A 24209-nucleotide genomic window follows, 5' to 3' on the forward strand; every position below is an offset into this window, starting at 1 on the left:
CAAGTGATTGACAAGGGATGGACTATGATGGTTAAATTCATGTGCCAATTTGCTAGATTATTGTGTCCACTTGTTTGGTCAAGCAAGTACTGGCCTGGTTTTTACTGTGAGTATTTAAATTATCAGTAAATTGATTGCATCTATGATTGATTACATCTGGAATAAATTAAGAAGATTTCCTTGAACATTGAAAGAAGCATCATCTAATCAGATGAAAGTCTTAATATGAGAAGTGATGTTTTCAGCAATCGGAAGGGAGAATTTCCATATCTAATTTATCTGAGCAGCTTCTCCTAGGAAATCCATCAAAAACCTTCATTGGAATTCCCAGCTTGCAGCCTACTAATGGAATTTTGACTTCTCATCTCCACAGTTATGTAAGCCAATTGCTATTTAAAAAAAAAAACCATGATATTTGCAATATATATATGTTATACCTTATTTTACTATGTATAAATACATACAGCTCCTTTTGTTTCTGTTTCCCCAGAGAACCCTATTACAGAGTGGTATTATTCTGCAGTCATCTTTGGAGTCATGAATACTGTAGGCAATACTGGCCAATGAAAAAAATTTGGAGGATCTTCCTTCAGTACCTGTGGAGACTTTGCTAATTCCTCCTATAGTTCCTTTGCCTTTTCTTTTCTCTTAGGGGAGCACAATATCCCAAACCAACAGAAAGTCCCTAGGGAACTTGCATGAAGTCTCAAGATAGAGGAAAGCTCTCCAGATCTCTAGACTATAGAAATTATGATAATAGTTTTCACAAAGGGAATTTCAGACCATCACTTTCCCTGTACCTAATCGATGGGGAAAAGGAGATATCTGAAGAAAAACAAAAAACAACAGAGAATTTGTTGTTTACAGCATAAATGCCATGGGATGGTCTATGGGATTGCTGATGAAGGCAATAGCACTAATGGATTCCCAGCCACCAGCAGTGAGGAGATAATATAATTTATTTTCCTCTGATCCAACCAAAGGCTCCAATATGTTTTCTTACTGAAAAGAAGTATTTGTAAGAAAATGTAATTCATAGCCTTGTATTCCAGAAAAATAGCCAAACAGAATACTAGCTGTGAGTATACCGGTGGAAGTGTTCATGTGGTTCTTCACTTGTCTTGGAAGTAATGAAACTATAGCCACATAACTGCAGATGTTAAAAAAAATGATTTTAGACATTTCTATTACCAGAAACAATATATGTCTTAAAGTACTCAGCTGACACATGGGAAAAATAGCTATAGTTTGAAAATTAAAACCATAAAATGAATAAAAATTATTTATAAATTTGTAATTTCATTATTTTTATTTCTGTAAAAATGATTTACTTAAATTACTTTTCTCTACCCTTCAATTCCCATCTAAATTAATATAGATCTGAAGAGTCTGTAATCCTAATTTAGTTTAAGGTAGAATTAAGTAAACATGGTGTGTCTTAGAGAAAGGAAAGGGATTATCTCCATAGGAACATGTTAGTATGATTCTTTTGTCAAAGCTCTCTTTCCAAGAGTTAATTTAGATTTTCTTGAGTGTGTGATTCCTAGGAGAAAACTAGCCAACAATATTCTTATCATAAAAGGTATAAAAAAGTCTTTGGATTCTTGGTGCTACATGAATAAAAGAAATTTTAATGATTTTCTTTAAATAATCAGAGAATCAAAATAATGAAGCATGTATAGTAGTTAGTCTAAGCTGTTTCACCCAAGCTGTCTAAACTAAGTATTCTAGGTATATTGATAGCCATGATATTTTTCAAAATATATTTGAATAGTGGTATAGTTAGGAACTATTACAATTTTATTTTTCTTACTCTGAGAAATATGGCAAAACCTTAGTATCTTTAAGAGATTAATATAAATAGCTTGGTTAGCAATACATCTAAAATGTAAACTAACACACTATATTCCTTGACATTTTAAACAGGTTTAATTAATAATTTCCATTATATATATCTTGAAATATTATGTATTGTAACAACAATGCATTATTGTTTTAAAGCCAATATATATTTCAGTAGAGTTTTATGATTCAAAACTTCCTTAAAGGTTTAAAAGAAGACATTGTAGACATGACCTCAGATGACTTCATGTTGAGTTCGGCTGACTTTTTGATTGTGATATAGTAGTTTTCAAGTTTGTGACTTTACTGCAGGTTTTTTTTAAACAATAGCAAAATAAATATATTTTACATACATAATAATTTTTATGGATACCAAGAAAAATTTTACTTTACATTTTCATCTGAATATTCTGGCACTTAAGCACATGTAAACTGATAAGTTTTTTGATAATCTGCTATTTCTTAAAAGATTTCTAACTCCTAAATTTATTTGCTTGACTATTTCTAATCACTGTGTGAAAAAAGGTAATCACAACTATTCTTAAAACATACAAATCTATGATTAGGGAATTTAAAGAATATTTAAAAATATTTCTTTACTGCAAATTTTGAATTGTACTCATTGTTTTGTTTTCTGAATATAGAATTTTATCCATGTACTGATAGTTATCAACTCTTAATTTGATGGCATAAATCAGGGGGTAATGAAGTTAAAATTATATGCAACCCTTTCTCTTATGGTGTTATTCATATGTCTGAGAGCTTCAGCTCAGAGGCCCCTGATCCCTGGCTTCTGACCTGCTTTATGTTGTTATTTCAATAGGCTCTAATTATGGGACAATGTTATGTTCTTCCCTGTAATGACATTATATGTATTAATGTGGATTGTGGCATTTTAAACCAACCTGCAGGTTTGAAAATCAGTGCCAACAACAGAGTACTGTAATTGTGTGAAAGCTACTTAATTCTTCAGTTTCTTCATGTCTAAAATGTGGATTATGGCAATATTTCTGTTTGAATATTTTTTTATAACTGAAAACCCAACAAGTTAATCCAGGTTTAGAATGACATCATTTTTTTTCTCAGCCAACACTTCCTGTAACTGTTAGGTATCCATTATTATCATTAATATTAATATGAGAATATCCAATTCTTGTTTTCATCTACCTAAACTTTCTGGGCTTTATTGATCTACTGCAGATCAGAGAAGATGAAATATGGATGTAAAAAACCAAACGACTGTGAGGATGTTCATTTTCCTTGGGTTTTCCAGTGTTCCCCATCCACAGCTCACATTATTTTTGATGTTTCTCATTGTGTACCTTCTCTCCTTCACAGGAAACGCTCTTATAATTTACATTGTTCTCATGGAATCCACACTTCAGACACCGATGTACATTTTCTTAGGAAATTTGGCCTTCTTAGAAATCTGGTACTCCACAGCGACAGTGCCTAAACTGCTGGCTACCTGCCTATCACAGGTTGTCACCATCTCTGTTTCAGGTTGTATAACCCAGTAGTACTTCTTTTTCTCCATGGGGGCTGCTGAGTGCATTCTGCTAGCTGTGATAGCCTATGACCGGTACCTGGCAATATGTAGCCCTCTATGCTACGCAGTCCTCATGAGTGTTGATATTTGCCTAAGGTTTTCAGCTGGATCTTGGGTTGGGGGCTTCCTTGCCCCTCTCCTACCTGCCATACTTATCTCTCACCTCAACTTCTGTGGCCCCCAGAAGATCAATCATTTCTTTTGTGACTCAGACCCCATTTACAACTTCTCATGCTCAGATACATTCCTAGCAGAGGCCTTGGGCTATACATGTAGCTCTGTGGTGATTTTAAGTTCTTTCCTACTTACCATGTCCTCCTATGGCCAAATTGTGGTCACAATAGTAAGAATGTCTTCCCAGGTGGCTTGGAAGAAAACTTTCTCCACCATTGCCTCACACCTCACGGTGGTCACCATCTATTATGGCACCATCATTTTTGCCTATGTCCGGCCTCCAGCCACATATAATTTCAACATGTGGAAAGTGGTGTCAGTGTTTTACTGTGTGGTCACCCCATTGATAAATCCTCTCATCTACACCTTGAGAAACAAAGATGTGAAGAAAGCTTTCAGCAATGTTCTAGCACAAAGGAGATTGCTCTTAACTTGAAACATGACGGTGTTTTGAGAGATCAACAAAAATGAGCAATTTGAACTAAATTTCCAAAATACATTTGGAAATAGTAAGTATTAAAAATTATATTATGAAATTGACACTATTCAATATGGATAACTCTCTGAACTTTAGGTTTCAGTTTGATTATATTCAAATAGATATTCTATACTTATTTTATTTAATAATGTCAGTGCAGTGCCATAGTGGTAGAAAGAGAAATAACACAAGTGCCATTTCCAAAAGGCACTCACAATCATAAAATAATCTAGTTTAGTCCCATAAAATGTATCAGATGAATATTTTCATAATAAATACTTTAATAGCCTCCATGAACCAAAAAAAATTGTAAAGTGTCTGATAAAAGGAGTTGTGTTCTTCCATTTGGCAGATGGGTTATTAAAAACACTTTGTAACCAAAATTATATTTAGTTAATAAACATCAAGCAAAAATGATGAGCTGTAAGCTATTCCTTGTCATAGATTTCTATTTAATTATGACATAATTAATTGTCATATGCACATTTATTTTTTCAGTAATTATAAACTTTAATTTTAGAGAAGTTTTAGATTACAGAAAATTGACAAGAAAAGTTTGGGGCATTCACTATAACACCCCCAACAAACATTTCCCCCTATTATTACCATTGTATATTAATATGGTACATTTGTTACAATTGATTAATCAATATTGAAGCATAGCTACTAATCAAAGCCTATGTTTCATATTATAATTTTTACTGGCTGCTTGAATATGCACACATGTATTTATTTTTATAAGTATTTAAGCAAGTTCCCATATTAGTAAATAATTTTAGCCATCTGATTTGTTCAATGTATCTTATTCAGTGGTCTACATTTGCTAAAATAAATGTTACTTTTAACATTTGAATATTAAGTTTATATTCACATATGTTCCTTCAACATGCTAGTGTAATGAATTCCCATGTAAAATATTTTTTGCATCACTAATTAATTCCTTGTGAATACAGGCTTTAACTGTGGAAGTTATAAAGTACAAAATTAAACTCAGCTTCATTTCCCCAGAATGGGCCCTTGCTGATGTAATGATCCTCCCCTATTGGAAAACCCAACATCTTAGAATCCTTCTTGTTGTCTGTTATTCCATCACTATTCATAGTTGATCAATCAGCAATTTTTGATTAATTTTTCTACTAAATTCTTTGGGAATACATCAATATATTTTCATCTCTAAGACATACTGGAATTTGAGCTATGCATGTCTGCATTTTGGATGCCACAGTAATCTCCTCATGAATCTGTCCACTTCTTCTAAGTTCATCTTGCAAATGATACTTTGTGGTATGACCAGAAGGAAATTGTTCTAACATCAGTTCGATTTTTGTCTCCTTCCTTCTTAAAACTGTTACAAGACATTTATTTTCTTTTAAGAATATAAACTAAACTGCTAATTCTGACCTAGGATCAGAATGACTTCTCTTATTACCATGCTCCCTATGATTTTCAGAGTTAAAGCCAAACCTTTTGTCTTATCAACATATACTTGCCATGTTCCTTCCTAAAGAAATCTTTGGATGTGATTTTCATTCCACCAGAAAGAGCCTCCCATCCTAGCAATCTAGTTGTGCAATCATCCTTCAGAGCCTCCCTCTATTTCATTTTATTAAGGAAGATTCCCTGAACTCACTGAAAAAAACTTACAGCTCTGTAAATCACTTCCTTCTCATCAGCAGATACACTTCATTCAAACTTTCTACATCAAAATTTCATAGCTTCTATAATATTATAAAATCATGTGATTTAATTCATATAATTTTATATTTAAAATTGAATTACATTATGTTTTAAAAATTAATACCATATAAATGGTAAATGTTAAGAAATATATATATTAGTCTTTTATATATTCTGGAAGGTCTATATTTTTAAAATACCCTTAGAATTTAATACACTGGATATTTCCAATTTCTGCCATTTCAAATGGCACTGCAACAAATAAATGTATAAAATATTTAGACATAACTGTGTATGGTTTGTCTATTCATTTATATAATTAATTCTAGTACTTAATAAGTATAAAACTTTTCTTAATATGGTTCCCACATTTTCTGCTGTGTTATTATACATTATCTTCTCAATATCAGTATTTTTATAAGAATTTTTAAACTCTTGTTCTGTGATCTGAGTTGCAAATATTTTGTCTGATTGTCAGTTTTATTTTTTCTTTAAAAATATTTATTTTTATTTAGTTATATAATTTTATGTTCACTTTTGTCTTTTTTATTTTATTTATTTATTTACTTATTTTTTTTTACATTCAGAAAATATTAGGTCCCCATATACCACCACCCCCCTCATCCCACTACTCCCTCCATAGCAACAATCTCCTCCATCAACATGAGACATTCATTGCATTTGGTGAATACATCTCTGAGCACCACTGCACCTCATGGTCAATGGTCCACATCATATCCCACACTCTCCCACGTTCCATCCAGTGGGCCATGGGAAGACATACAATGTCTGGTAATTGTCCCTCCAGCACCCCCCAGGACAACTCCAAGTCCTGAGAATGCCCCACATCTCATCTCTTCCTCCCACTCCCTACCTTAGCAGCCACCATGGCTTTCTCCACACCAATGCCACATTTTCTTCAATTACTAACCACAATAGTTCATGAATAGAATATCAGTAAGTCCACTTTAATCCATATTCTATTCCTCCATCCTGTGGACCTTGGATTGGTTGCATCCACACCACATCTATATCAAGAGGGGGCTTAGATTCCACCTGGATCTGGATGCAATCCTTCTGCTTTCAGTTGTAGGCACTCTTGGCTCCACGGTGTGGTGGTTGACCTTCTTCCACTCTGCGGTCACCCCTCGGGCTGAAGTGTGGTTTGCTGGCCTGGTAAGGGGAGCGGCCGCGGTAGGCCTAATTCCGCTGCCCCCATACTAGGGTGGTTGGTCGGGCCCACCGCCATCCCTGAAGGAAGCTCGGCATGGGCGCAGAGTGCCCTTGGGTCTCCCCTTCTCAGCAGCCATGCTTCCGCGGCCACCCCTCCTCCCGGATGGCGCCAACCGATGCCCTGTGGGGTGGCACCCTTCTTCTTCCTTCTCCCTGCGCAGGCGAAGGGCGGAAAATTCCAGTCTGCCCTTTTCCTCTCCCCCGACAGCAGCAACAGCCAGGCGTGGGCGGAGAAATCCAGTCTGCCCTTTTCCCCTCCCCCGACAGCAGCAACAGCCAGGCGTGGGCGGAAAAATCCAGTCTGCCCTTTTCCCTCCCCCTGACAGCAGCAACAGCCAGGCATGGGCGGGAAACTCCAGTCTGCCCTCCACCCCAGCAACAGCAGCCACCAATCCCTAAACCCTGCCCCTTCCCCCAGCAACAGCGACAGCCAATCCCTAACCACCACCCCTCCCCCATCCAGTACCGCCCACTGACCTTTCTCTGGCAACCAATCAGAACAGGGCATGGCTTCGACCAATCAGCCTTCCCCAGCCCCTATAAAACTGTTGCCATTCCCTCAATAAAGTGGACTTGCGTGTTTACCTTGTCTCCGCGGTAGTTCTTCTGCCATGCGCCCTCCAGTCCTGAGAGCCCCCGACAAGGGCCTGGCCTCCCTTGTCCCCAGTTCATTGCCTGCTTCTCCGGGTGACCCCTTCATTGCCAGCTTCGCCGGGCGACCCCGTCAGCCGAACCGCGCAACCCCTGTGAGACCGACCCCTTGTCTGCTGCCGGACCGACCCCTCGTCCCAAGCGGGACCGATCCCTCATCCCAAGCAGGACCGACCCCTCGTCCAGAGCTGGACCGACCCCTCGTCCGCAGCCAGACCCCACCTCTACCGACCGAGCAAGCCGCCGCACCACTCCATGATGGCTGAGTGGGGTAAGTCCAATAAACCAGAGTGTAGGAGCCAAAGTCTGTTGAGGCTCAGGACCTGGCTATCATATGGCCAGTCCAGAGGTTCAGATACTCTGGGTATGTATTAAACCCCAGCACCAACTACAGTTCTGGTAAATGTAACAGGAGAGGCTTGTGAAAAAAGATCACATCTGAGTCCAGCTCCATCACACAGAAACACAAACTCCAAAGAAGGGCCAACTGACATGGCATTGAACTCCATCTGCCATGACCATAGAACCTGTGGGTCTCTGTAGCCCTCAGAAGAACCAATTCCCAGGTTTGTATCTACTTTATCTGTCTCTTGGACTCTGCTGAGGTGTGCATAAGGGCGACCCCTTTGATAACCTTCTGGCTCATTTTTGGAGACTCATAGCCATGAAAACTCATTTGTCCTTTCCATTTCCCTCTTAATTCAGGTCAAAAAGCATTTTTAACTCCTGGTATTATATGTAGACTGAGATATTCTGCTGATCCAAGTTGAACCTTTTCAAGGTAATTTTCTAGTTACATCATCAGCTGGTACTTGGTAGTAATCCCTCAGCACCAGGAAGGCTCATGCCTGGGAGTCACGTTCCATGCTGGGGGGAAGGCAATGCATTTACATGCTGAGTTTGGCATCAAGACTGGCCACATTTGAGCAACATGGAGGCTCTCAGGAGGTAACTCTTAGGCACCCTGCAGCTCTAGGCCTTGTTCTTATTTCAGGTGCACAGGCTCACAAGCATATTCATTAGTATCAAGTGCTCATTGTGGGACCTTCATTCTTTTTTGGTCTTTGACATTGCACTTGGGGGATTGTTGCTGTTCCTTTAGGGACTGTGATAGAGCTCCCCTGGCTAGGAACTCAGCACTCGTTCAGTTGTTTTTAATTGTATCAGTATGAAAATACCCAAACATTTTTATGTACCCTGGATAATTGCCCTATAGAACTCCCTGCCAACCATGTGTCCCCTGTCAATAACATCCCACACTGGTATTCCTCTGCTGCCATTGTTGAACCTCTCTGTTATCCAAAACTTCTTCAAAAGTGAACCCCAATATATTGCCAGGTTCCCTTATTAGTAACATGGAATATAGTGATGAGGTTAGAGGTGAGATATAGAATACATATTAACCTGGAAAAATTAAGGTAAAAATAAATTGGCGTATCAAAAAAATTAAAAAGGCAAAAGCTTTGTTTTTGATGTTTTGCCTTCCATCACTGAAATAAGTGTTGCCCTGTATGCAACTTGGCAAGGCAACTACTTCCATCTTTTCCTCAGTGTCTACGTCCTATCTTCTCTTTTCTTTTTTCTAATTATTAAGCTTATCTTCACAAGAGTTTTAGATCACAGTAATTCATATATACAATATATACAGTACTCCCACATATCCAATATAAAACATTTTCCCTTCCACAGCAATAATCTTTTTATATATTCATAGTATATTTACTGAAACTGATATACAGATATTGAGACAACAGCTTTCAAACAAGGTAACATTTGCGTTTACACTGTGGTTTATGTTTTAGACTATACAATTTTTAAAATTTTTAGTTATCTTATGTTTTACATTATGATTTACCTTTTAGCCTATCAGCCCCTATATATTTTTGGTGTAATTTTACATTTCTTATATCCATTCTTGCGTACTCTTGTGGAACACTTCTGTTGTCCACACAGTTACATTGGTTCCATCTATTGAATACCTCTTTCCCCTTCCCCTTAGGGCCCACAGTGACAGACAATCTTCATTGCTTGAAGGGCCATGTTCAGAGACACTTGCAACTGTGTTGAGGGCTTGACATGCTCAACTGCCCTAATGCCCTGGGAGCCACCATTTCTCTTGAGAGATACAGTTCCCTCTATTTGATGGCATCAGTCCTTCCCAGGATGTGGGTATACCTTCACTCACATTATATGGGTCTCTATCCAATGATATAACCCACTATGGCAAAATGATCATTCACATACTCCCTATGAGCCTGTCCTCATCAGATTATCCCCTTTAAGCATCTTAAACAGTAACTTTCCTTATTATATTTTTGAAAAGGTTTTCTCAGCATTATACTCTCAACCAAATACCTGACAATCTCTTATGTTCATATGTTGCCCCACCCTCCCCCCCAATTTCTTGGACAATATTACCCATCCTACCACCCCTAGCTCCCCTCAAGCCTCAAAGCCCCACCCAAAGGTAACCCTATGCCCCCATTTTATCCCTTCCTTGTACAAATACTTACCTCCAGCTTATCATAGATTTCACCCATGTAGGTATCAGCTTACATCCTTCCTCTACACCCCGATTTCCTGTAAGCCTATCATCCAGTCTCTATGTCTCTGAGGTAGCTTGGCTTACTTATTTCATATCATTGAGGTCATGTAGTATTTGTCCTTCAATGCCTGAGTTGCTTCACTCAACATAAGGTTCTCAAGATTCATCCATGTTATCATGTGTGTTTGTAGTGTATTTGTTCTTAAAGCCGAGTAGTATTCCATTGTATGTATATACCACATTTTATTGATCCATCCATCTGTTGATGGGCTTTTGGGTTGATTCCAATTTTTGGCGATGGTGAACAATGCTTCTATCAACATTGGTGTGCATATATTGGTTTGTGTCCTTGTTTTCAGTTCTCCTGGGTATATATCCAGCAGTGGAATTGCTGGGTCATATGGCAAATCTATGGTTAGTTTTTTGAGAAACTGCCAAACTGTCCTCCAGAATGGTTGGATCCTTCTGCATTGCTGGGCCATATGGCAAATCTATGGTTAGTTTTTTGAGAAACTGCCAAACTGTCCTCCAGAATGGTTGGATCCTTCTGCATTCCCACCAGCAGTGGATAACTGTTCCCATTCCTCCACATCCTCTCCAACATTTGTAGTCTTCTATTTTTTTCATACCTGCCAATCTTATGGGGGTAAGATGGTATCTCGTTGTAGTTTTGATTTGCATTTCCCTGATAGCTGGAGATTTGGAGCTTTTTTTCATGTGCTTTTTAGCCATTTGTATTTCTTCTTTGGAGAAGTGTCTGTTTATTTTTTAAATCGGTTGCTTATCTTTTTATTTTCCAGATATATGAGTTCTTTATATATGCACGTTATAAGTCTCCTCTCCGATATATGGTTACCAAATATTTTCTCCCATTGTGTGGGTTCCCTTTTTACTTTTTGACAAACTCCTTTGAGGTGCAGAAGGCTTTAATTTTGAGGTAGTCCCATTTATCTATTTGTTCTTTTGCTGCTCGTGCTTTTGGTGTGATATTCATGAAGCCATTTCCTATTACAAGGTCCTGTAGATGTTTCCCTACACTGCTTTCTAAGGTGTTAATGGTCTTGGCTCTTATAGTTAGGTCTTTGATCCATCTTGAGTTGATCTTTGTATAAGGTGTGAGATGGTAATCCTCTTTCATTCTTCTACATATGGCTATCCAGTTCTCCAGTCACCATGTGTTGAATAGGCCATTCTCTCCCAGTTGAGAGGGTTTGGTGGCTTTATCAAATATTATATGGCTATATACATGAGGTTCTATATCTGAACCTTCAATTCTATTCCATTGGTCTGTGTGTCTCTCCTTATGCCAGTACCATGCAGTTTTCACTACTGTAGCTTTGTAGTATGTTTTGAAGTCAGGAAGTGTGATTCCTCCTATTTCGTTTTTCTTTTTCAATATGTCTTTGGCTATTTGGGGTCTCTTTTTTATTCCAAATAAATTTCATAGTTAGTTTCTCTAGTTCCTTAAAGAATGCTGTGTTGATTTTTATTGGGATTGCATTGAATGTGTAGATCAGTTTTCGTAGCATAGATATCTTAATAATATTTAGTCTTCCTATCCATGAACTGGGAAATTCTTCCACTTATTTAGGTCTTCTTTGATTTCCTTGAACAATCTTGTATAGTTCTCGATGTATAAGTTTTTTACCTCTTTAGTTAAATTTATTCCTAATTATTTGATTTTTTAATTTACTATTGTGAATGGTATTTGTTTCTTGATTTCCTCCTGATCTTGCTCATTATTGGTGTACAGAAATGCTACTGATTTTTGCGCACTGATCTTATAACCTGCGACTTTGCTAAACTCATTTATGAGTTCTAGGAGCATTGTTGTAGATCTCTCAGGGTTTTCTATATATATGATCATGTCATCTGCAAATAATGAAAATTTGACTTCTTCCCTTCCAATTTGAATGCCTTTTATATCTGGTTCTTGTCTCAGTGCTCGAGCAAGTACTTCCAAGACAATGTTAAATAGGAGTGGAGACAATGGGCATCCTTGTCTTGTTCCTGAGTTTAGAGGGAAGGATTTTAGGATTTTGCCATTGTAAACAATGTTGGCTTTAAGTTTTTCATATATACTCTTTATCATGTTCAAAAGGTTTCCTTGTATTCCGATCTTTTGGAGTGTTTTTATCAGGAAGGGGTGCTGTATTTTGTCAAATGCCTTTTCTGCATCTATAGATATAATCATGTGGTTTTTTTCTCTCAATCTGTTTATATGGTGTATTACATTGATTGATTTTCTTATGTTGAACCATCCTTGCATACCTGGAATAAATCCCACTTGGTCATGGTGTATAATTCATTTAATGTGTTGTTGAATACGATTAGCAAGTATTTTGTTAAGTATTTTTGCATCTAGGTTCATTAGAGAAATTGGTCTGTAATTTTCCTTTCTTGTGGTGTCTTTGTTTGACTTTGGTACTAGGGTAATGTTGGCATCATAGAAGGAATTAGGCAGTGTTCCTTCTGTTTCGATTTTTTGGAATAGTTTCAACAGGATTGGTGTTAGTTCTTTCTGGAATGTTTTGTAGAATTCACCTGTGAAGCCGTCTGGCCCTGGGTTCTTCTTAGTTCAGAGATTTTTAATGACTGATTCTATGTCTTTGCTTGTGATTGGTTTGTTAAGATCATCAATTTCTTCTTTCATCAGTATGGGCTGCTTATGTATTCCTAGGAATTTGTCCATTTCCTCCAAATTGTCATTTTTGTTGGAATATAGTTTTTCAAAGTATCCTCTTATGATAGTCTTTATTTCTGTGGGGTCAGTGGTGATATCACCTTTCTCATTTCTTATTTTGTGTATTTGCATCTTTTCTCTTTTTTTCTTTGTTAGTCTCGCTAAAGGTTTGTCAATTTTGTTGATCTTCTCAAAAAACCAGCTCTTGGTCTTGTTTATTTTTTCAAGTGCTTTCTTATTTTCTATTTCATTTAGTTCTGCTCTTATCTTTGTTATTTCCTTCCTTCTGCTTCCTGTTGGGTTACTTTGTTGTTGTTTTTCTAATTCTGTCAAAAGTGCAGTTAGTTCTCCAATTTTTGCTCTTTCTTCTTTTTTGATATATGAATTTATGGCTATAAATTTCCCTCTCAGAACCGCTTTTGCTGTATCCCATAAATTTTGGTATGTTGTGTTATCATTATCATTTGTTTCAAGGTAGTCATTGATTTCTTTTGAGATTTCCTCTTTGACCCACTGTTTTTCTAAGAGTGTGCTGTTTAATTTCCAAATTGTCGTGTGAAGTCTGGGTCTCTGTCCCTTGCAAATTTCCAGCTTGACTCCACTGTGGTCAGAGATATTGTTTTGTATGGTTTCGATCTTTCTGAATTCATTAAGCCTTTCTTTGTGGCCTAGCATATGGTCAATCTTGGAGAATGTTCCATGTGTACTTGAGAAAAATGTATATCCTGTTGTGTTTGGGTGTAATGATCTATATATGTCTATTAGATCCAGCTCTTATAATATACTGTTCAAATGTTTTGTTTCTTTAGTGATTCTCTTTTGAGATGTTCTGTCCAGAGTTGATAGTGGTGTATTAAAATCCCCCACTATAATTGTAGATGCATCTATTCTTTCACTTAGTTTTTCCAGCATTTGCTTCACATATTTAGGGGCGCCCTTGTTAGGAGCATAAATATTTATGATTGTTCGATCTTCTTGACAGATTGTCCCTTTCACTAAAATATAGTATCCTTATTTGTCTCTCACAATTTTTTTGTACTTAAAGTCTATTTTGTCTGATAGTAATATAGCTACTCCTGCATTTTTTTGGTTGTTGTTTGCTTGTATGATTGTTTTCTAGCCATTCACTTTCAACCTCCATGAGTCTCTGGGTCTAAGATGTGTCTCTTGTAGGCAGCATATAGATGGGTCGTATTTCCTTACCCAGTGTCCCAGTCTGAATCTTTTGATAGGTGAGTTTAATCCATTGACATTCAGTGTTATTACGTTTAGAGAGTTATTTATGGTAGCCATATTTTGGTTGGATTTGTGTTTGTTATATTTTGTTTGTATTATTTTATTTTCCCCTTCTATTTTTGTCTTTCTTGTTGCTTTTACACTCTCTTCCATCTCTGACTGTCCTGTTTTTTCCTTTCTTCCTGCAGAACTCCCTTAAGAATTTCTGGAAGGGGAGGTTTCTTGTTGATATACTCTTTCAGTTTCTGTTTATCTGTGAATATTTTGAACTCTCCATCATTTTTGAATGCTAGTTTAGCTGGATAGAGTATTCTTGGTTGGAAATTTTTTTCCTTTAGTACCGTGACTATATCATACCACTGTCTTCTTGCCTCCATGGTTTCAGATGAGAAATCAGCACTTAATCTTATGGAGTTTCCCTTGTATGTGATGGTTTTCTTTTCTCTTGCTGCTTTTAGAATTTTTTCTTTGTCTTGAGCATTGGATAATTTGACAAGTATATGTCTTGGGGTGGGCCTGTTGGGGTTTATGACCAGTGGAGTGCACTGTGCTTCTTGGATATGTACATCTGACTCTTTCAGTAGATTTGGGAAGTTTTCATTCATTATTTCCTGCAACACTCCTTCTGACCCCTTTCCCTTCTCTTCTCCTTCTGGAATGCCTATAATACGTATGTTTGAGCGTTTTGCGTTATCATTCAGGTCCCTAAGTCCTATCTGGATTTTTTCTACCTTTTTATTGACCACTTCTACTATCTGTTTGATTTCCAATGCACTGTCTTCCACATCACTAATTCTCTGCTCTGCCTCTTCTAGTCTGCTGATATTTGCTGCAAGTGTATTTTTGATTTCTTGAATTGTGGTGGTCATTTCCATTATATCTGTTATTTTTTTGCGCATGTCTGCAATTTCCCCTCCAAGTGTTTTCTTCATGCTGTTAACCTCTTTCATTACTTCATCAAATTTGTCGGTGATAAATGTTCTGAGATCTTTCATTGCTTGTGCGAAGTCCTGCCCCCCTTCCTGATTTTTAGTTTGTTGATTGGATTCAGCCATGTTTTCCTGATTACTGGTTTGGTTTGTAGATTTTTGTTGCTGTCTTGTCAACATTTTTTCTTGACGGGTTTAATCAGTTCCTTAGCTTCTTTGTCTAGTCTTGGAGATTAATTAGCTGTTGTTTTTGCGTAAGTGTTATATCTTCTCTTTGCCACTTTGTTCTTCTTATTCCAATTTCTTATTGCTAGTTAAGCTCACTTTAAAGGAAAGTATTAGTGCTGGGGAAAGGCAATTGTGTAAGGAAGGAAAAAGTGTGATATATGTTAACAAAGCAACAATATGAGTTCTGGGAGGATGGAGGTTAGATCATGTAAATTGTGTAGAGTTATAGTAGTAGGAAAGTACCTATAATGAGGTAGACGACTGAATATGGGAGGAATGTGGTACGTACTAAGAGGCTATTGTTTTCGTGAGAGAGGGAAAGAGAAAAGAAAGGTAATAGTTTCAGGGACGAATACCAGATGGAAAACTAAACAAAGGTATTAGAAATTAAGAGTTAGACACTTTGTGGATCAAAGAAAGGGAGATGGAATATAGGAGAGATAGCAGATGGTGGAGGATATCAAGTTGTAGGGGAAAGGGGATAGTGTAGATAGGCTAAATCTATTCACAGAGAAATGAGGCAGTGGAGGGTGAGGAAACCCAGCAAATGTGAGGTATTTCCTGTAGGACCTATTGTATTGTTAAGGTAAAATAGCATAAGAAGAATATTGGGGACAAGAAAGAGAGGATTTAAAAAAAAAAGGAACAACAACAACAACAACAAATAAAAAATAAAAAAAAAAAACAAAGAACAGAAACCCCGCCTCCAGGCTCAGCTGGGCTCAGCTGGGCTCGACTGAGCTCCGGTCCCCTGCCCGCCGCCCACCGCGGTTCGGCTGGGCTTGGCTGGGCTCGGCTGGGCTCGGGTCCCCTGCCCGCCGCCCACCGCGGCTCGGCTGGGCTTGGCTTCCCCGCCCGCCGCGGCTCAGCTGGGTTCGGCTGGGCTGGGCTTTCCCGCCCGGCGCGGCTGGGCTCGGCTCCCTCGCCCACCGCGGCACGGCAGGGCTCGACTGAGCTCAGCTGAGCCGGGCCCCCCCGCCCACCGCGGCTCAGCTGGGCTCGGCCGGACTCGGCTTCCCCGCCCACCGCCCACCGCCGCGGCGCAGCGCGGCTAGGCTCTCCCACACACCGCCCGCTGCAGCATGGCTGGGCTCGGCTGGGCTCGGCTTCCCCGCCCACCGCGGATCGGCTGGATTTGGCCGGGCTTGGCTGGGCTCGGTTTCCCCGCCCGCTGCCCGCTGTGGTGCAGCGCGGCTCGGCTTGGCTCTCCCGCCTGCCACCCGCCACAGTGTGGCTCGGATCCCCCGCCCGCTGCCCACCGCGGCCCAGCTAGTCTACCCTGGCCGCCGTGCGCCGGGACTCGGCGCGCTGCTAGCTGCCTTGGCTCCGCCTACCCAAGGAGGGAATCCTCCACATGTAGCTGGGATCTCCATGTATATTTCACAGATGGATCCTCTCTGTTACCTTCCCTCCAAATCGATGTCCAGACACCTCCGGACCAGGAAAAATCCCAAAACAGCTGATTTTTACATCTTTAGTTAAATTTATTCCTAGGTATTTGATTTTTTTTATTGACTGTTGTAAATGGTATTTGTTTCTTGATTTCCTCCTGACCTTGCTCATTATTGGTGTACAGAAATGCTACTGATTTTTGTGCATTGATCTTATAACCTGCAAATTTACTAAACTCACTTATGAGTTCTAGAAGCTTTGTTGTAGTCTTCTCAGGGTTTTCTATGTATAGGATCATGTCATCTGCAAATAATGAAATTTTGACTTCTTCCTTTCCAATTTGAATGCATTTTATATCTGGTTCTTGCCTCAGTGCTCAAGCAAGTACTTCTAAGACAATGTTAAATAGAAGGGGCGAGAGTGGACATCCTTGTCTTGTTCCTGATCTTAGAGGGAAGGATTTTAGGATTTCACCATTGTAAACGATGTTGACTGTGGGTTTTTCATATATACTCTTATGATGTTCAAAATATTTCCTTGTATTCCAATATTTTGGAGTGTTTTTATCAAGAAAGTGTGTTGTATTTTGTCAAATGCTTTTTATGCTTCTATAGATATATGATTTTTTTTCCTTCAGTCTGTTTATTTGATGTATTACATTGATTGATTTTCTTATGTTGAGCCATCCATGCATACCCGGAATGAATCCTACTTGGTCATGGTGTATAATTCGTTTAATATGTTGTTGAATACGGTTAGTAAGTATTTTGTTGAGGATTTTTGCGTCTAGATTCATTAGATAAATTGGTCTGTAATTTTCCTTTCTTGTGGTGTCTTTATTTGGCTTTGGTATTAGGGTAATGTTGGCATCATAAAATGAGTTTGGTAATGTTCCTTCTGTTTCAATTTTTTGGAAGAGTTTCATCAGGATTGGTGTTATTTCTCTCCAGAATGTTTTGTAGAATTCACCTTTGAAGACGTCTGGCCCTAGGATCTTCTTAGTTGGGAGGTTTTTAATGACTGATTCTATCTCTTTACTTGTGATTGGTTTGTTGAGATCATAAATTTTTCTTTCATCAATATAGGCTGCTTATGTGTTTCTAGGAATTTGTCCATTTCCTCTGAATTGTTGTTTTTGTTGGAATATAGTTTTTTAAATATCCTCTTATGATAGTCTTTATTTCTGTGGGGTCAGTGGTGATAACTCCTTTCTCATTTCTTATTTTGTGTATTTGCATCTTCTCTCTTCTTTTCTTTGTTAGTCTAGCTAATGGTTTGTCAATTTTACAGATCTTCTCAAAGAAACAGCTCTTGGTCTTGTTTATCTTTTCAAGTGCTTTCTTATTTTCTATTTCTTTTAGTTCTGCTCTTATCTTTGTTCTTTCTTTCTTTCTTCTTCTTGTGGGGTTACTTTGTTGTTTTTTCACTAATTCCTCCAAATGTGCAGTTAGTTCTTCAATTTTTGTTCTTTCTTCTTTTTTGATGTATGAATTTTGGCTATAAATTTCCCTCTCAGTACTGCTTTTGCTGTATCCCATAAGTTTTGGTATGTTGTGTTATCATTATCATTAGTTTCAAGGTAGTTATTGATTTCTTTTGAGATTTCCTCTTTGACCCACTGTTTTTCTAAGAGTGTGCTGTTTAATTTCCATATCTTGGTGTGAAATCTGGGCCTTTGGCCCTTGCACATTTCCAGCTTCACTCCACCATGTTCAGAGATATTATTTTGTATGATTTTGATCTTTCTGAATTCATTAAGCCTTTCTTTGTTGCCTAGCATATTGTCTATCTTGGAGAATGATCCATGTGCACTTGAGAAAAATGTATGTCCTGCCGTGTTTGGGTGTAATGATCTGTATATGTCTATGAGATCCAGCTCCTCTAATATACTGTTCAAAGTTATTGTTTCTTTAGTGATTTTCTTTTGAGATCTTCTGTCCAAAGTTGATAGTGGTGTATTAAAATCTCCCACTATAATTGTAGAGGCATCTATTATTTCACTTAGTTTTTTCAGTATTTGCCTCACGTTTTTGGAGGCACCCTTGTTAGGAGCATAAATATTTATGATTGTTCATTTTTCCTGAGAGATTGTCCCTTTCACTAATATATAGTATCCTTCTTTGTCTCTCACAATTGTTTTGCATTTAAAGTCTATTTTGTCTGATATTAATATGGCTACTCCTGCCTTTTTTTGGTTTTTGTTTGCTTGTAAGATTTTTCCAGCCATTCACTTTCAACCTCCATGAATCCCTGGGTCTAAGAGGTGTTTCTTGTAGACAGCTTAAAGATGGGTCATATTTCCTTATCCAATCTCCCCGTCTAAATCTTTTGATGGGTGAGTTTAATCCATTGACATTCAGTGTTATTACTTTCAAGTAATTATTTATGTTAGCCATATTTTGATTGGACTTGTATTTGTTATATTTTGTTTGTTTTTTTCCTTCTCTTTTTGTCTTTTTTGTTGCTCTTACACTCTCCTCCAACTCTGCCTGTCCTGTTTTTTCCTTTCTTCCTGCAGAATTCCCTTTTAGTATTTCCTGAAGGGCAGGGTTCTTGTTGGAATACTCTTTTAATTTCTGTTTATCTGTGAATATTTTGAACTCTCCATCATTTTTGAATGCCAGTTTAGTTGGGAAGAGTATTTTTGGTTGGAATTTTTTTTTCTTTTAGTACCTTGACTATATCATACCACTGCCTTCTTGCCTCCATGGTTTCAGATGAGAAATCAGCATTTAATCTTATGGAGCCTCCCTTGTATGTGATGGTTTTCTATTCTGTTGCTGCTTTTACAATTTTCTCTTTTTCTTGAGCATTGGATAATTCGATACGTATATGTCTTGGGGTGGACCTTTTGGGATTTTTGGTGTTTGGGGTGCGTTGTGGTTCCTGGACATGTACATCCATCTCTCTCAGTAGATTTGGGAAGTTTTCAGCCATTATTTGCTGCAACACTCCTTCTGCCCACTTTCCCTTCTCTTCTCTTTCTGGGATACCTATAATATGCATGTTTGTGTGTTTTGCATTGTCATTCAGGTCCCTAAGTCCTAGCTGAATTTTTTCTATCTTTTTATCGATCAATTCTAATATCTGTTTGATTTCTGATGTACTGTCTTCCATGTTGCTAATTCTCTCCTCTGTCTCTTCTAATCTGCTGCTATTTGCTGAGAGTGTATTTTTAATTTCTTGAACTGTGGTGTTCATCCCCATCATATCTGTTATCTTTTTGTGTATGTCTGCAATTTCCTCTCCAAGTGTTTTCTTCATATTGTTAAACTCTTCCTTTACTTCATTAAGTTGGTCTCTAATATATGTTTTTAGATCTTTAATTACTTGTCTGATGTTCTGCTCCCCTTCCTGGTTTTTAGTTTGCTCATTGGATTCAGCCATGTTTTCCTGATTATTGGTTTGATTTGTAGATTTTTGTTGCTGTCTGGTCTTCATTTTATCTTGATGGTTTTAATCAGTTCCTTAGCTTCTTTGTCTAGTCTTGGGGATTAATTAGTTGTTGCTCATGTGTAAGTGTTATGTCTTCTCTTTGTCACTTTGTTATTCTTACTCTAATTTCTTGTTGCTGGCTAAGTTCACTTTTAAAGGAAAATATTAGGGCCAGGGAAAGGAAAATGTGTTAGAAAATGTAAAGTAGTATTGGTAATAAATGTTATCAGAGCAACAATGTGAGATCTGGGAGAATGGATATTAGACTCATGTAAGTTGTTTAGAGTTATAGCAGTAAGTAGAGTACCTACAATCATATAGTCAACTGAATATGGGGAGGAATATAGTATGAATTAAAAAGCCAGTTATTTCCTGAGAGAGGGAAATAGAAAAGAAAGATAATAATATGAAGGGTGGACAAAAGAGAGAAAACAAAACAAATGTATTAGAAATTAAATGTTAGACAATTTGGGGGCCAAAGAAAGGGAGGTGGAATGTAAGAAAGACAGTAGATGATGGAGGATAGCAAGATGTGGTGGAAAGGGGATAGTGTCAGTGACAAAATCAATTCACACAGAAATGAGGAAATGGGGGAAGAGGAAACACAGCAAATGTGAAGTGCTCCCTGCAGCACCTATTATATAAATAAAATAAAATAAGAAGAAAAAGAGAGAAGAGAAAAAAAGAGAAGAAAAAGGGGGTGGGCAAAGAAAAGGGAGGGAAACAAACAAGAAAAAGAAAAGAAGAAAAAAACCCTAAATAAACAAAAAAGGACCTTGGGGGATAAAATGTGAGAAAAGACCAGGAGATAATGCAATATTAGTAACCAAGACAATTTAAAAAAAAAAGAAAAAAGAGAAAAAAAAACCCAACACAAATGCCAAGGGCTAGGATAATCAAGGACCTCACATGGACCTCAGGGAGTGGTGGATTCAGGGATGGGAAGTTTGTGATATTGCAGACTCAAGAGGTGTGAGTCTCTAGATTTGGGCCACCAGGGTTTGGGGGACACAGACCTGGGAACCATGCATCTGGTTAACAGAGAGCCTGGGAGCACTGCAGTGCAACACAGCATTCTGGGATCCCCACAGCTGGGCACCAGCCCCCAGGGGGAGGGGTCATGCCTGCAAACTCTGACCTCCATGTTAGAAACCCAAAATTCCACCTCTCACAAGAATCTCATCTGTCACTGTCTCACCAAGTCAACTTCCAGACACCTCCCACCCTGCTAGTCCCCAAAACAGCCTGCTGGGGGCGTCGCTGGACTACAAACAGTTCAGGGATCACCAGAGTTGGGCTGCCAGCCCTAGGGGGAGGGCCTCTAACCAGAAGCTCTGACTTCCATGTCAGAAACCCAAAATTCCACCTCTTGCAAGAATCTCCTCTGTCACTGACCAGATCGACTACCAGACACCTTCCACCCTGCAAGCCCCCGAAGCAGCCTGCTCAGGGCTTGGGAACTCCCCAGTACAGCAAAGCCTCCAGGAATCACTGCCACTGGGCCACCAGCCCCAGGGGGAAGGGTCCTGCTCATAACCCCAACCTCTGTTAAAGAGACACAAAATTCTACCTCTTACAAGAATCTCTCTGTCACCGTCCCACTAAATCAACATTCAAACACATCCTGCCCTGCAATCACCTGAAACAGCCCAGTCCAGCAGGACTCCAACCCTACTCAGCCGCTTCTTTGCAGGAGAGATTATAAGGTGCACTCACTCAGATGCCATCTTGCCCCACCTCCTCCTTTTATATTTTAAACTTGTTTCAGAAATACATGTCTTAACCCATGTCTCAAAGTATTTATCTTGTTTCCTACAGAATGCTCATTTCTTAAAATATAAAAAAAAAGGAAAAGAAAAAACACCCTAGTTTATAATATTTTTCTGGTAGCCTGTTATGTAATGTGAAGTATAGATCACTCATACCCATGATAAACATTTATATATTCCATCACCATGAATCAAATAGTCAGTGATTATCAAGACATATATTCCCACAAATATGGGATCCATAATAAATAATAATGTACTTTTCCATTATTCTTTTTAAATATTTGAGTTTCAATCTATTCTTCATCATTGATAATTTAGAGCACGTTTTTCTTTTCATTGTTAGGGCATATTACAATTCATTACTCATATTCTTAAGAGAGCATTAGTATATTTGACTTTATTTCTTCATTTAAAAATGGCCTCTATATTTTTTAGGGTTTATATTTTAATTGAGAATCATATTAAATGCCTTAGCTAATTTAGGTGAAGTTTTTTTCCAAAAGAATGAGGATCTACAATTTTTCAAGAATGGTCTTGTGCATTTAAAAAATTATGTACCATTTTACTCTGTCATCAATGTATTTCTGATCACCTCCTGTTCTTTATTGTTTTATAAATGAACAATTTCTTGTACTATTTCTTCTAAATGAAGTGATTCTCCTTAATGAGCTGTTATTTTCAGCATATTAGTATTTTTAAAAATTTGATTTATTTTTAATTATCTTTTTTAAAGTTAATAGATCACACAAAACATTACATTAAAAAATAAGGTTCCCATATAACCCCTACTCCCCCTCACCCCACTCCTCCCACATCAACAACCTCTTTCATCAGTATGGCACATTCATTGCATTTGATGAATACATTTTGGAACACTGCTGCACCACATGTACAGTAGTTTACATTGTACTTTACACTCTTCCCCAGTCCTTTCAGTGGGTTATGGCAGGATATATAATATCCATCAATTGTCCCTGCAGTATAATTTAGGACAACTCCCGTCCTAAAAATGTCCCCACATCACATCTCTTCTTCCCTCTCCCCACCCTCAGCAACTACCATGGCCACTTTCTCCACATCAATGTTACAATTTCTACATTACTGGTCACAGTAGTTCTACAGTAGAATATCAGTAAGTCCACTCTAATCCATATTTTATTCCTTCATCCTGTGGACCCTGGGATGGTTATGTCCACTCCACCTCTATATTGAGAAGGGGCTTAGACCCCACATGGATGGATGATGGATGCAATTCTCCTGCTTGCAGTTGTAGGCACTCTTGGTCCCTTGGTGTAGAGGTTGACCATCTTCACCTCTCTGTTAGCTGACCTTGGTAAGTTCAATGAACCAGAGAGTAGGAGTTGCAACTCTGCTGAGGTGCAGGACCCAGCTGGCACATGGCCAATACAGAGATTCAAGTCTCCTGAGTATACACCAACCCTAGCACCAATGACAGGTTCAGTAAAAGTGACAGAAGAGACGTGTAGAAAGGCCATATCTGAGTGCAATTCCATCACACTCAGGAACACAAATTCCAAAGCAGGACCTACTGACATGGCACTGAACTCCAGAGCCATCTGCTATGACTATAGAACCAGTGTGTCTCCATAGCCCTCAGGAGCACCAGTACCTGGGTTGTATCTACTTTGGCTGTCTTTGAAATCCTGCTAAGGTGTGCATAAGCACAACCCCTCTGATGATCTCCTGACTCTTTTTTGAAGACTCTTAGTCATATGAACTCATTTGTCTTTGCCATTTCCCTCCTTTATTCAAGGTCAAAAAGCAGTTTTTAACACATGATCCTACATGTAGGCCAAGACATTCTGCTGGTCTGAGTTGACCCTTTTATTCAAGGTCTCTTTCTAGTTGCATCACCACTTAGTAATTGGAAATAATCCCTCAGCACCAGGGAGGCTCATCTCCAGGAGTCATGTACCAAGCTGGGGGGAAGGTAATGCATTTACATGCTGAGTTTGACTTAGAGAGTGGCCACATTTGAGCAACATGGAGGCTCTCAGGAGATATCTCTTAGGCATCCTGCAGCTCTAGGCATAGTTCAAATTTCAGGCACAAGGCTCATAAGCATAGTCATCAGTATCAAGGGCTTATCATTGGACCATCCTTCTTCATTGGTCTTTGTCATTGCAATTGGGGGATTGTTGATGTTCCATTGGGGAATGTGAAAGAGCAGTTCTTGTTTGTAACTGTAACTACTATAAAAATACCCAACATATACCCAAACATATTTATGTACACTATATACATGCCCTGGAGAACTCCATCCCAACCATGTGCCTCTCATCAATAACACCCCATAATAGTGTTCCTCCCCTGCCATAGATGAACCCCTCTTTGGTACAAAACTTCTTCCAAAATGAAGCCTAA

At 38.4% G+C, this 24209-nt stretch overlaps 1 protein-coding gene across 1 annotated transcript; it reads left to right on the forward strand.

The window, feature by feature from the left end:
* The first annotated feature begins 3059 nt into the window (after positions 1-3059).
* LOC105744275 (olfactory receptor 6P1-like) lies at positions 3060-4001 on the forward strand. The gene is given in 1 exon segment (XM_023583524.2): positions 3060-4001. A coding segment is annotated over 1 exon segment (942 nt).
* The last annotated feature ends 20208 nt before the right edge of the window (positions 4002-24209 follow it).

Source organism: Dasypus novemcinctus, chromosome 22 (genome assembly GCF_030445035.2).
Source record: "Dasypus novemcinctus isolate mDasNov1 chromosome 22, mDasNov1.1.hap2, whole genome shotgun sequence".
NCBI classification, from domain to species: Eukaryota; Metazoa; Chordata; class Mammalia; order Cingulata; family Dasypodidae; genus Dasypus; species Dasypus novemcinctus.